Raw genomic sequence first — 12,382 nt, forward strand, 5'->3', positions numbered from 1 at the left:
GCAGACGCACACACACACACCTTTATTCCAAACCAGCAACTTGAGTATTAAGTTAAATAATTGAAGAGATGAAAGAAGTGCAGCAGTAAAAGAACAACAGCAACTGGGCCACGCCACCCATGCCCCACACACACACACACACACACACACACACACACACACACACACACACACACACACACACACACACACACACACACACACACACACACACACACACACACACACACACACACACACACACACACACACACACACACACACACACACACACACACACACACACGTGACTTCTGACATCATACCACTACATAGAACTTTCCTTTTCGATATACCTGCACAAATTGTTGCATGCAAACAAAAACATACAGGCTTGATAAAAAATAGAAATGGTAGGTGCAGAACAGAGCGGTCCCCTACATGTCCCATGCACAAGAACATGCCTGCATGCCTCTCTCCATGTGCACATCCTGTCTATACAGAAACACACACATGCAAGGACAAATACACAATTATAAACATGCAGGCAACCGTGCCATTTGTGCCTCAACACAGACAGACACACACACACACATGCTTGTGTATACAAAAAGCCCAATTGTCCTGACACACACGTGAGCCTGCCAAAACACGAAAGGACAAAGATTCCCTCCCGCTGACCTCCCACTCCCTCCTTTTTACTCATCAAGGAAACAAACAAACCCAGCTGGTAGCTACAGTACTTCTCCTAAAAAATGCGTAAGTCCAAGTCACCACACACACACACACACACACACACACACACACACACACACACACACACACACACACACACACACACACACACACACACACACACACACAGGCACATGCTGGTTCTGATGTCACCACTCCTCGTCTGGAGTACAGTAAACAATTGACGGCCTCCAACAGCCCCAGACACAGTTGTTATTGTCCACTAGTTTGATCCATTGCTAGGACAAACCACATGCATTCCTTTCCAAGAACTTAGTAACTCACAAAATCTATCAATTTGCCCTGTAGCTTGATATGCATGAAAATATTACATTTTATTAGTGAACATTTTGTTAAGGTTTCAGACGGAAGAATGCATCAGCAATTTGTCATTTCTGCAAAAAACTCTGCTTAGTTGCATGGATTCATCTTCAGGACTACAGGTACATGGAAACAGTGATGCTGAGATATCATGGTTAGGCCCATGAATGCTAACTGCTGCTTTTCTTCAGCTTGAGCTTGTGTATATTTATCTAAATGAAATCTGAGCACTGATTGGGAAGCAGGAAAAAAAACCGGGGAAGACAGAGACAAAGGTTTTTTGTGTAAGATATAAACTTTGCGAGGGAAAGAAGCCTGATAGAAAGTGAAACTTTCCTTTAGCATTCCACACATTCCTCCATCTTATCCCTTTTTTCCATGCTTTGCTTTCTTTCTGCGTGGAACGTTGTACTACGTACCTGCTGTGATCAAAGAGGTGGAACAAATTGGGTGAACGCTCTCGTTTACAGAGACCAAAGCGAGGCGGAGCACAGAGACTGACAAAGGGAGACAGTCAACACCGACGCCACAGTATGAGGCAGAACAGAGCAGGCATCTGTATTCAGATCAATAGGATTGTTAGACCAGGGCGTGTCCCTTCTATTGAATCGTGTTCTGTGGCAAAGCTGCTCCACAGGCCCAGATGGAGAGAGAGAGAGAGGGAGAGACGGAGGGATGAGACGGAGAGGGGTGCTGTGAAATAGAGACGAGAGAAAGAATGAGAAACAATGAGAAGAAAAGAGTGATGAGAGAAAGTAGCTGGATGTGGGCGATGAAACAAGAGAGAGCAACTGGCGGTAAACAGGGAGAGAAAAATAATTTAGCTCAGTGGAGATGCAACAAAATAGAGGCTGCCATAGAGGTTTGCTACGTTTGTCCCCAACAACCTTCTTTTGCCAATCTCTCACTGAGAGTTGATCCTTTTCATCTTTTTGTCACTTTGGTATCTTCAGATTTAAAGAGCCACACACTAATGTCACATGACAATATTTTGTTTTCAGACCACTCAAAGCCTTTACCTACTACATTGGTGTATCTTCATGTTTTATTGTCTGGTTCTTTTGTGGAGCACTTTGTGACTTTGCTCTGTGAAAGGTGCTGTGCTGAAAATACTGTATTAACTTTACAAGAAGCCAAATGTGCTTAGGTCAACCATGATGCAGCATTTAACAATATTTCTATATTAACCATGGGTTGAAAGACATCTTCATGAAAGACTCTCACCCAGCCTTTTATTGCAAATGACTTATTTTGTTGAATAGTCGCACCAAATGAAAGATATTTGTTGGTCAAAATATACAACAGGCGACAATGAAGGTAATTATACCATCATTTACTGGACCTGGTTTATAAAAACCTGCATCTGACATGTACAGGCACAGGATCAGGAAAGACTAAATTACTGGTTTTGAATACAGTATATAGTGACACATTGAAATGATATGAGAGGTAAGAAGTTGTCAACAGTGGGAGAGGAAGAAAAGAAACATTAGCGGATGAAAGCCAGGTGAAGACAGTGGGTCGGGCAAGGAGGAGGAGGTGAATAAGTGAGGAAGTGTGGAGGAAAGATGGCGGAAGGAAAGAGCCGAGATGATATGTGCATTCCTGAGCAGGGTGTGTGTGTGTGTGTGTGTGTGTGTGTGTGTGTGTGTGTGTGTGTGTGTGTGTGTGTGTGTGTGTGTGTGTGTGTGTGCATGCGCATAGCCCAAAATTACTAGGAGGTAACTTAATTCGATTTCTAACACTAAGATGATGGCAAAGATAGAGAAACAGAGGAGGGAATGTAGGAGGTAGGGAGGGAGGAGAGAAAGAAAGCGAACGCTGACTCACGGGGTGATGACAGAAATAGAAGAAGAGAAGCAGAATGAGTAAGAAGAGAGGTGGAAAAAAAGAGAGAGCGAGGGGACAGAGAAAACCCAGAGATGAACAGAGGAAGGAGGACGACTGAAAGAAGGGAAGTGACAAGATAATGAGAGCAGGAAATGAAAAGGATGGCTCGGGTTAAAAGGGTTTGATTCGTCTGGAGGAGAGAAAAGGGAATGAAAGTAAAAGAGATGAACAACAAGTGTATATTTCCTGACGTTAGAGAATAGAAAATATTCTTACATGTCTTAACGTGTGTTGTCACACGCCCAAAGAGGAGTGCGTGCGTGTGTGTAAGGTTAAATGACATGACGCTTGAATCAACTTATCAACTTATTTTCTCTCTCTCACACACACAACACTCACATTTCCACTCAGAGATTTATAGATGCATAAAACACAAGCACGCATGTACTTGCATGTGTTTTCGCACACGCCAAACTCCCAAAAACACGTCGCACCAAATGTTCTCCGAGCGACTTAATAACTGGTGGTTTTTTTCCCCCGCCGCATTAAATTTGTCAGAGCCTTAAATTCACTCACACAAACACACACAAGCAGAGCTGAGAGCATCTGTTAATGGCCAAAAATGTCAAATGTGAATATTTTCCGAAATTTAATAGATAAAGGCAGCAAGTACAAACATGAGCACTTTCTGCACTGGTTCATGAGAAATATGACACCACGAGGCAGCGAGCGACGGCAAGTGTGTGTCTGTATGTGTGCAATCTCTTGCGTAACATCCCAGCCTCCCGCCAGACTAGCTGTGTCTCCATCTCATCCAGATGGCTCCAGAACCAAAAGACAGCTGGGAGTCCCCGACCAGGCAGCCCGCTTCATCTATTTACCCGTCTACAAGGCCGCCCCACGGCGGCGACACAAATCCAACCAGAAACAGTCCAAAAGAGACCGTTTCCTGTCTGTTTCCTCCTTTTCAAAAAAAACAAACCCTGGCTTTCCTCAGTTTGGAAGAAAATCCAGGGCTTCAATCACATGCAATGAGAATAAAATTCACCGAACAGGACATAACAGTTTACATCCCCCACTCTCCATCTTTGTTAATTTTTTATTTTGACTCTGAGCAACCAGCCAAGACCCAGTAATTCCCATAGAAACACATACACAGTTATAGACAGACACACACACGCACATACACACACACATATGACTTTGTCCTACCTGTGTTTCCTCCTGCACAACTCTGTACTGTTCCTTCCAGACGGCCATCTTTGTGGCTTCGTCCTTCCTGAGCGCTCGCTCTTTCTTCAGCTCTGGACTCCAGAATGTCTTAATGGAGTTCATAGAGGAGCTCAGCTTGGACTCTTTAGCCTCCAGCTACAAGAAAAATTAACATTGAACACAATGACTAACACATAATGTGTTAAGTTTTATACACTTGCGATGCTTCGTCTCTCTTCAGTCAACAAACCCTAAATATCCTTAATCGAGTTACAGATAAACTTCCATCATACTTCACTTATCAGATTCACTTGCTTTTATTTTTCCTTATAGCTTTTGTCTTAATATTTATATTCAGGACTGGGACTTAAAAGCAGACATTGTGACAAAAGTTCAAATATTAAATATGAAATGCAGTTAATTGTAAACTCTCTCTCCTTTGAGAAGTGTGTATGCGAGCCTCCTTACTTCTCTGCGCAGCAGTTCGTTCTCTCTCAGCACTTCTCTGAGCTGTGTCTGCAGGTCTGACATGGCGCCATCTCTCACCTGTTACGGACAAACAGAATCACGCGAGATATTCAACCCGACAAACTTCATAAAGATGATCCCAGAACAACAAAACTGAAAATGAACTGCTCCCTCTGAAAGCAACAGTTGTTGCACGAATGTAAAAAAATATATAGAAAGTTAGACTCTCATACTGCACGAGAAACACTTTTTGACACTATATTATTGTGATAAGAATGAAGCAGATATGCATGCAAATACTTATGATTTATACCAAGACTAATTGGCAATTAACTATTTTTGACAGAGATTTATAGCTGTAGTTCCTTCATCGATTACACAACTAACTTCATTATCAATGAGAAAATGCTTCCCATAAAAATGTCAAATGCATGGATTAATAATATTGTAGAAGAATTCTTTAAAGACAACCTTGTTAAGGACATAAGGGTTAAGAAGAGATGAAGAAAGTTTTGTTTTGGAAATAATTAGAAACAAACGGAGAAGGGAGGTAGGTGAGAGAGCAGAGAGACAAGTGTAGGAGAGATGAGCTTTCAGGTTATGACTAATGGTGCAGAGGCAGTAGGAGGGCAAACCTCATCTATTTAAGCAGCAAACTGTAGACTATGAATGTATGAAAAGAAAATATTAACGCTTAGATGACCAATCCTCTCTACAAAGACCAACAGTAGAAGAACATACATCTGTGCCTCACCTGTCTCATGGAGTGCGGCACGGTAGCTGCCTGTGGAGGCTGGTTTTGCAGCTCTCCCCCAAACGCTATAGCATCCGAGGGCATGCCAGATCCACCGCCTCCAGTGTTTATATTAGGAGAGCTCCCCATAATGGCCGCCCTCACCCCGTAGGGAACCCTGGCCCCAGCCCTCCCCAAGGTCATGGTGCTTTTGGGCAGCGCTGGATTCATCCCACTGCCCAGACTCCCGATGCCGACCGGGTCGTCAGCCATGTCCGAGAAGTACATGGGGCCGCCTGTGGCATAGGCGGCATTGAGAGACTGAATATTCTCCATGGACAGGGTTTTACCAGAGCCGGTTAGTCCACCGGCAGAGCTGCTGCTGCTGTTTCTCCTGTGTCCAAGGCGCGGGGAGCGAGGCAGGCGTGGGGAGCGACCAGGGCTCCCGGACACCGACCCGTTACCATTGGATCCGACAACATCCAGCTTTGAGATGGAACGTGAGCTACCGTACATGGTGAGACAATATGTGGCGTACACTGTCCGAGAAGTGTATGGATCAAGTGATTAATCTAATCTAAAACACGTGAGATGATACAACAGTCAGCTGGTGTCCTGAGAAATGATTTCTCCCGAGAGAAAACAGAATTAGGGGCCTGTGTGGTTACAACATCTGAATGCGAAAGCTGAAAACACAAACTCTCGTCAGTCTTCTACTGTAGCGCTTCTTCACTGGAAATATCCTGATGCAGTGTTGACATAGCTGTGATCAAGGCGTCTCCAGCTGCATCAATGAAATCCATGGGCTTTGTTAGACAACAGTAGCGAACAGGGGCATCTCCTCAGATGACGGTAGCCAGTTAATCCACTAGGCCCGGTGTGAAGGGATCACCTGGAAAGGAGAGGATGAAGAGATTTAGTGATATCAAAGATATACTGTGCTTAGTGTACAAAGAAATACACTGAACTCGTACCAGTCTATAAAAAGACGATTTTAAACAGAACTCTGCCGGTACTCCATTGAAGAGAGTCTTCACATTGTTGAATAATGTGTCTGAAATATTCCTTAACATGCAGCATCTTGAAAATGACTATCTTCGGTACTTCACATTTCAGTTTAGGACTTATTACCTGTGCAGCCCATTGGGTTTTTACTCCTTTTTAATCTACCTGCACCTTCTGGTCCCTACGCAGACCCTTCACAGCCCTGCAGCGCTGGATCTTTCCAGCTGATGTTTTTTTTGCGAGGCTCAGATCTTTGGCCGGGGAAGATCTTACTGACAGCCAGTCAGCCACACAGACCCATACCACACACTCAAACGCAAGCGGGGACCATCTGCTCCATCTCGCCTCAGGTCAACAACACACACCTGGACAGAAACAGGCCAGAGCGCTGCCTCCAGCAAAACAGCTACACTACATTAACATGCACTTACACAAACACACGCGCAAAGAGCAAACAAAATCCACATACAAATAAAGATGGAAATAGTCAACACATTTCCAGCTGCACACATATCGGACACACATCAGCTCAGTGGCTCTGAGTGATCATGTCACAAACAACAAACACATCTGATGCTTCATTAGAGGCCAATATGAGACTGCACGGACAGAGTGTGTGTGTTAGGGGGGTTTCCTCCTCCTCATCCTCCTCCTCCTCTTCCCCTCTCAACTTGCTGACCTGTACATAATATATATGCTCATGTCCTTATTCTCACTATAAAGCAGAACAACTGTTGTATGTCTAGCTTCCTTCTGTAGCCTTTATTAAAGCATTTATCCAACACACACAGAGCTCTTTTTCTGGGTCGTGACCTGCCTGCTGATGCACTAAGTGGTTGGAGGTTTAAAAGCCTTGCTCAAAGGCATCTCTGATAGACTGTAGAAAAGAACATTCACTTCACCCACTCACATTTTTCCCCCAGTGGACATCCACAGGCTCTCCTCTGTGACCACAAGGCTTCCACTACAATTTAGTGTTAACTTTATTTTTCCTGGGTCAGTGCTTCATACGGGGGGAAAAAAGGGACATTTCATTATAGGTTTGGTAACGAGTAGAATCCGCTTCCTGAAGTATGGAATTTGTGGGAGACGGATGTTTGTTAGTCCGGACAGATTAAAAATTGTTTTAAAAAGTTTAAAACTACTGTACATTACTGAAATTTTGAAAAACACACACACAGCCCAAGATTCGAGGTACAGTCAGGTCGAGCATCTACTAATGACACAGCAAAACACACACACTTATTTTTGTTGGCTTGATGACCTCATGGAAACCACAACACAACATGTTGTGTTTTCTAAAGTTCAAGTCTAAGAGTCACATGAATAAACCACCAGTGTGTTCTGAAGGTTGACGATTTACAGAGTCAGATACAAATAACAACAACCTTAAGCTCATGATTCCAAATAAACCAATCAGCCACAAACATTTTCATGAATCTGCACTTTCAACCGAATTGCCAGGAAGAGTTCAGATAGGATGATTAAAATATCAAGCAAAAAATTACAGAAGGAAAAACAAAAAGCATCGAGAACACACACCGACTGTATGACGCACTTGGAATCATGAGATCCAGCAAACACTAGCATATGACTGTCTGAGACCCATTTGTTATATCATCCCTCTTGCCCTTTCACACAGCTGTGAAAAATAACCAGGGTGCTGCCATAAGAACCGTCTTGTTATAGCCTGCTACAATGAAGGATCATGGGAGGACATTTTTGACCTTGGAGACATAAGACACTTTTAATCCTAATCTCACAGGTGGAGTAAATTCTGTTGAAAGCTATGAAAAAAATAGTAAGTGCACCTTGAGTTTAATTAAACTAAAACTTTTTTACCTTTCAATTTCAAGTTCATGCTTGCTCTAAAATGTTATTCTGATGTGCCACTCAGTATGGATATTTACATGTTATGGCGACTGTGATAAAAAAGAATGATTGATTATTTATCGAAAAAATATATCTGCATCAAAACTATAAACAGAATCTGAAATCACATTTTTGCTTAAAAATATTGCTTCAATCATGAAGTGGTTGCAGATACATTTTCTGTTCATCAAATCATTGATTATTCAGACTCTAATCAAATCAATAATCAGAATATATCACTGTTACAAAATCCAAATTATCAGCCAAAATCTGACTGGGACATCTACAATTGTAATTACACCTTATTGTCTTTTATCACATCCTGTAAATATATGACCACAATATGCCCTATTACTGTAAAACCACATTTCCTACCGGAACTGATCCTGAAACAGCCCAGGAGTTAACTTAATAACCAAAATACAGCTCCTCCGCCTCTCTGTCCTGTTTCTATCAGCCATGCTGCATGTGTCAACTTTCCTCCACACACACACAATGTTGTCTTAGGCCTCATAAAATCCTAGAATATCACACCAGGCTACCAAGAGAGTCTCCATGGCTGAATGCTGAGCACTTGCGTAGATCCAGTATGAGCTGGCCCTTTAAATTCTGTCAATTTTAAACCTTTAAAACCAGCAAAAAGAGGCTGCAAAGATGCCACTGCCATATCACCACCTCGGAAGTTAATATAGCAAACAATTGGGGATGTATACATCCCGCAAAATGTAGAGCAACATTAGCTTTAGCAATCATCCAGAGTCGTGTTTCTGTCCACCTGACGGATTCAATATTCAGTGCCCTTTCTTGTTAAATCCTGTGGGAAACATTTGGCTCTTCAGCTGCAAAAGCCCCATAATGTTCTCCAGCTTGGCTCGCTGTTGTTTGGTGCTGGGCAGATATCCCACCGGGGGGTTACAGAGGTTTTTTGTGTGTGTGTGTACTAAAAACAGAAACAACATCGAGAATGATCCAAAAGTTGACGCTCGGAAAAACCAAATTAGCTTTAGTGTGCACTTCGTTAAACAATATATAACTACAGAGCCAAGCAGACGTGATGGGGAGCCTTAGTATTAAACACCAGGTATACGCATGAAAAACATTTTTTGTTACCTAACATGAGAGACGGAAGGTTTTAGTCAAATACTTTAACTTGTACATTTCTCTCTTTCTCCGCCCTCCTACTTTCACTTTTCTCCCTGATGCTTCCACTTACCCACACAGCATCCATCAGCATTCCTGAAGGTGTTCAGTATGTTCTATTTATGTGACAACCGCACATCCGTCTATCACACACACACACACACACACACACACACACCGCAACACACCACTCAACCTATACTTAGCCAGCTTGTGTTGGAGCATGGGAGCTGAATTTGTCTCTCGCCTGAGGATCAGGGACTCATGAAAAAAAGAAAAAAACTTTATTCTCAACTTGAATTTTGTTATTACTTGTGTGATTATGATGATGTGACTCGAAAGGACTCGCTGGTGCTGTCTGAGGTTACACGTCTCACTGAAAATCAACTCGACAGCTCCGCTGAAGGGGAGAGACAAACTTGTTCTGCATCTACTCTGCCTGGAGATTTAAAAAAGAGATGAACCACAGCTCACCAGATTCAACGTTTTTAACCTTTACAGCTGCTTTAGTCTGGACAGTGAGAGAGAACATTACCTCTGTAAAAAACCTGACTATTATTTGTCTAAAGACTGCAAAGGTGAGGTGAATTATCTCAACCCCAAGAGTAATCACGTTACGTCATTGTAAATACAAGACAAAAGCAAGACTATGTGGCAGCTTGTGTCATCCGTGTGCTCATATTTATCAATATTAGAAGAGATACATTTTAAAAATTGCTCCAAACCAAACTCAAGGAAGGAGGAAATTGAGCAATTGGTTGAGTGTTTTTCTGCCGAATTATTGCATGATTTCATTTTTCAAAGAAGTCAATTTTGTCTGTGGGAGTCTCATACATTCATTATAGATATTCTGCTAGTATACATTACGCACAAGTAATAAATATAATTCTTGCTTTGATTGTGTTGTTTGCAAACAATCCTATAACACATCCTATAAAATGTTTAAGTTATATACATAAAATATGCTTTACCCGGTTCTCAATTATACATATGGCTTCAGCTGCCATTTTTTTCATCATGTAAATTATTCAATATATTAACATTTCTGACAAGGTGGAGGCTCGCCTCTGTTGCTGTGCTCCAGAAGCGGAGGAGGTTTAAGTCAGGAAATGTGATAAATAGCTGTTAATCTCAGGCGCGAGTAAAAGTGAAGGATATTCCTTGAAGTTTTCACATAAATCCCTGGAGGTTTGATGAATACAGGCCTTGGGTCACTCCCGGCGCAGTCTCTCACTACTTCACGATGTATTTGGACTCAATAGGATTCATTGAGCGCTGCTGTGCAATCCATAACTCATGCAATGCAGCCGTTTGGTTTTGAGTACTGTATTATTAGTGGTTTGGCTCAGTTCCACAGGCAGAGACAAGTTACTGTCTCCACGTCAGGGCCATCACAATGATTACATATCATTCACCATCATCATGATCAATGGTGTGGGCCTTTTTAATCACTTCTACAATGATTAGAAAAGCCAACTAAACCCACACACAGTATATTGAAATAGTTTTTTTTTTAATTGACTAAGCAGCCAATTTACACTTGGTAGAAAATATTAGCAGCCTGTGACAGAGAATATTGTGTCAGGCAGATGACGTCTGGGCAAGACACAGAGGAGATACACCGGAGTGTGTGTGACTGTGCCACGGGTCTTGTCTGCAGTAATATATAATATGGTTCAGACACTGGAAAGCACAACAGTGATAAGAGACTGATAGCATCACAGGAAATTAATCTGAGATGCAGGTTGAGCAAACAAAACACACACACACACACACACACACACACACACTGTGGCTCACACAAGTCCATGTGCATGAACACACTGATGACGAGTGTCGTGCAGACGGAGTTTACACACCGCGCTCTTATCTGATCTTGGCTGCTGCTGCCGCCTACATAACAAATATGGAAAATGCACGGTTGAAATTCGACAATTAACACAAAGGGAAGTGCTCGGAGCGATTCAGGAGCGTGTTGGTAGTTAATGGGGGAGAAAGTCAGAGCGTTTAAACTCCCCCCAGGCTCGTCCTGTAAGGAGGAATGTGCTGAGCCAAACATCTATCCATCCATCTGATGTGATAAATGATAGACAAATCCTTCCTCCGACAGGGTGATGAGGAGACAGCTTGATAAATGAATAACAAACAAGGCATCAAAGACTGGATGGTCCTCTGATTAAAGTGAGTGCTGGGAATTGATTTTAAAGATCTGCTGTCTTAGTCGGGCCAACGTTTCCTCACGTTAGTCCAAAGTCTGGAGCTGTTCAGAGGAAAGTTGTTGCCTGGAGACAGAGGAGTCAGAGGACTCTCGGGCTGCCATCAGGGATCAAACTTTCAGGAATAGACAACTGTGAATCAGGTCACGTTTGGGAAAATCTAGTGAAAACCAATCATGGAACCAAATAGGAGTCTTAGAATGAAGTTGAGTCAAAGGCAGGGTGAGGTGTGCCGAGGCTGGGACACTTCAAAATGTCCAGTGTTTACAATTCGCCCCAGAGGAAGGAAGCGGCTCGGTTCCCTGACTCGGTGTTTCTGGAGGAGGGCCGGTGCAAAAAAGAACCCGAGCTGTGGGCGGAACAGGGAGGAAATCACGGTGTGTGTGTGTGTGTGTGTGTCCACCCCACCTCCACCCTTGAAGGCTGCAAAACACACGCAGCAGATTCCACCTCACCATCTATTCCATCCTCACATCCATGGGTTTTGCTCAAATTAACTTCAGTCTCTCACACGTTGCTTTGACCTTGGGTCTGAGGAGGGAAGAGAAGTGAAGAGAAGAGAAGAGAGGAGAGGAGAGAAGAGGAGAGAAGATGAGAGGAGAGAAGATGAGAGGAGAGAAGAGGAGAGAAGATGAGAGGAGAGAAGAGGAGAGAAGAGAAGAGAAGATGAGAGAAGAGAAGAGGAGAGAAGATGAGAGGAGAGAAGAGGAGAGAAGAGAAGAGAAGATGAGAGAAGAGAAGAGAAGAGGAGAGAAGAGAAGAGAAGATGAGAGAAGAGAAGAGAAGAGGAGAGAAGAGAAGAGAAGATGAGAGAAGAGAAGAGAAGAGGAGAGAAGAGAAGAGAAGATGAACGAAGAGAAGAGAAGATGAG

The 12,382-nt window shown here is 42.9% G+C and overlaps 1 protein-coding gene across 9 annotated transcripts in view; it reads right to left on the reverse strand.

Moving 5' to 3' along the window:
• Positions 1-12,382, reverse strand: part of LOC118283140 (ELKS/Rab6-interacting/CAST family member 1-like) — a 101,337-nt gene that overhangs the window by 88,041 nt on the left and 914 nt on the right. For all 9 annotated transcript variants that reach the window (XR_004784445.2, XR_004784444.2, XR_004784446.2 and 6 more), the window contains exons 2-4: positions 5,300-6,170; positions 4,546-4,623; positions 4,078-4,233 (exon numbers count right to left, since the gene is read on the reverse strand). Coding sequence is in view for 6 of the 9 variants with exons in the window: in XM_035604868.2 (XP_035460761.1) it covers positions 4,078-4,233; positions 4,546-4,623; positions 5,300-5,794 (729 nt within the window). In the remaining 3 variants the exon portion in view is untranslated. The remainder of the gene's footprint in view (positions 1-4,077; positions 4,234-4,545; positions 4,624-5,299; positions 6,171-12,382) is intronic.

This window comes from Scophthalmus maximus, chromosome 12 (genome assembly GCF_022379125.1).
Source record: "Scophthalmus maximus strain ysfricsl-2021 chromosome 12, ASM2237912v1, whole genome shotgun sequence".
NCBI classification, from domain to species: Eukaryota; Metazoa; Chordata; class Actinopteri; order Pleuronectiformes; family Scophthalmidae; genus Scophthalmus; species Scophthalmus maximus.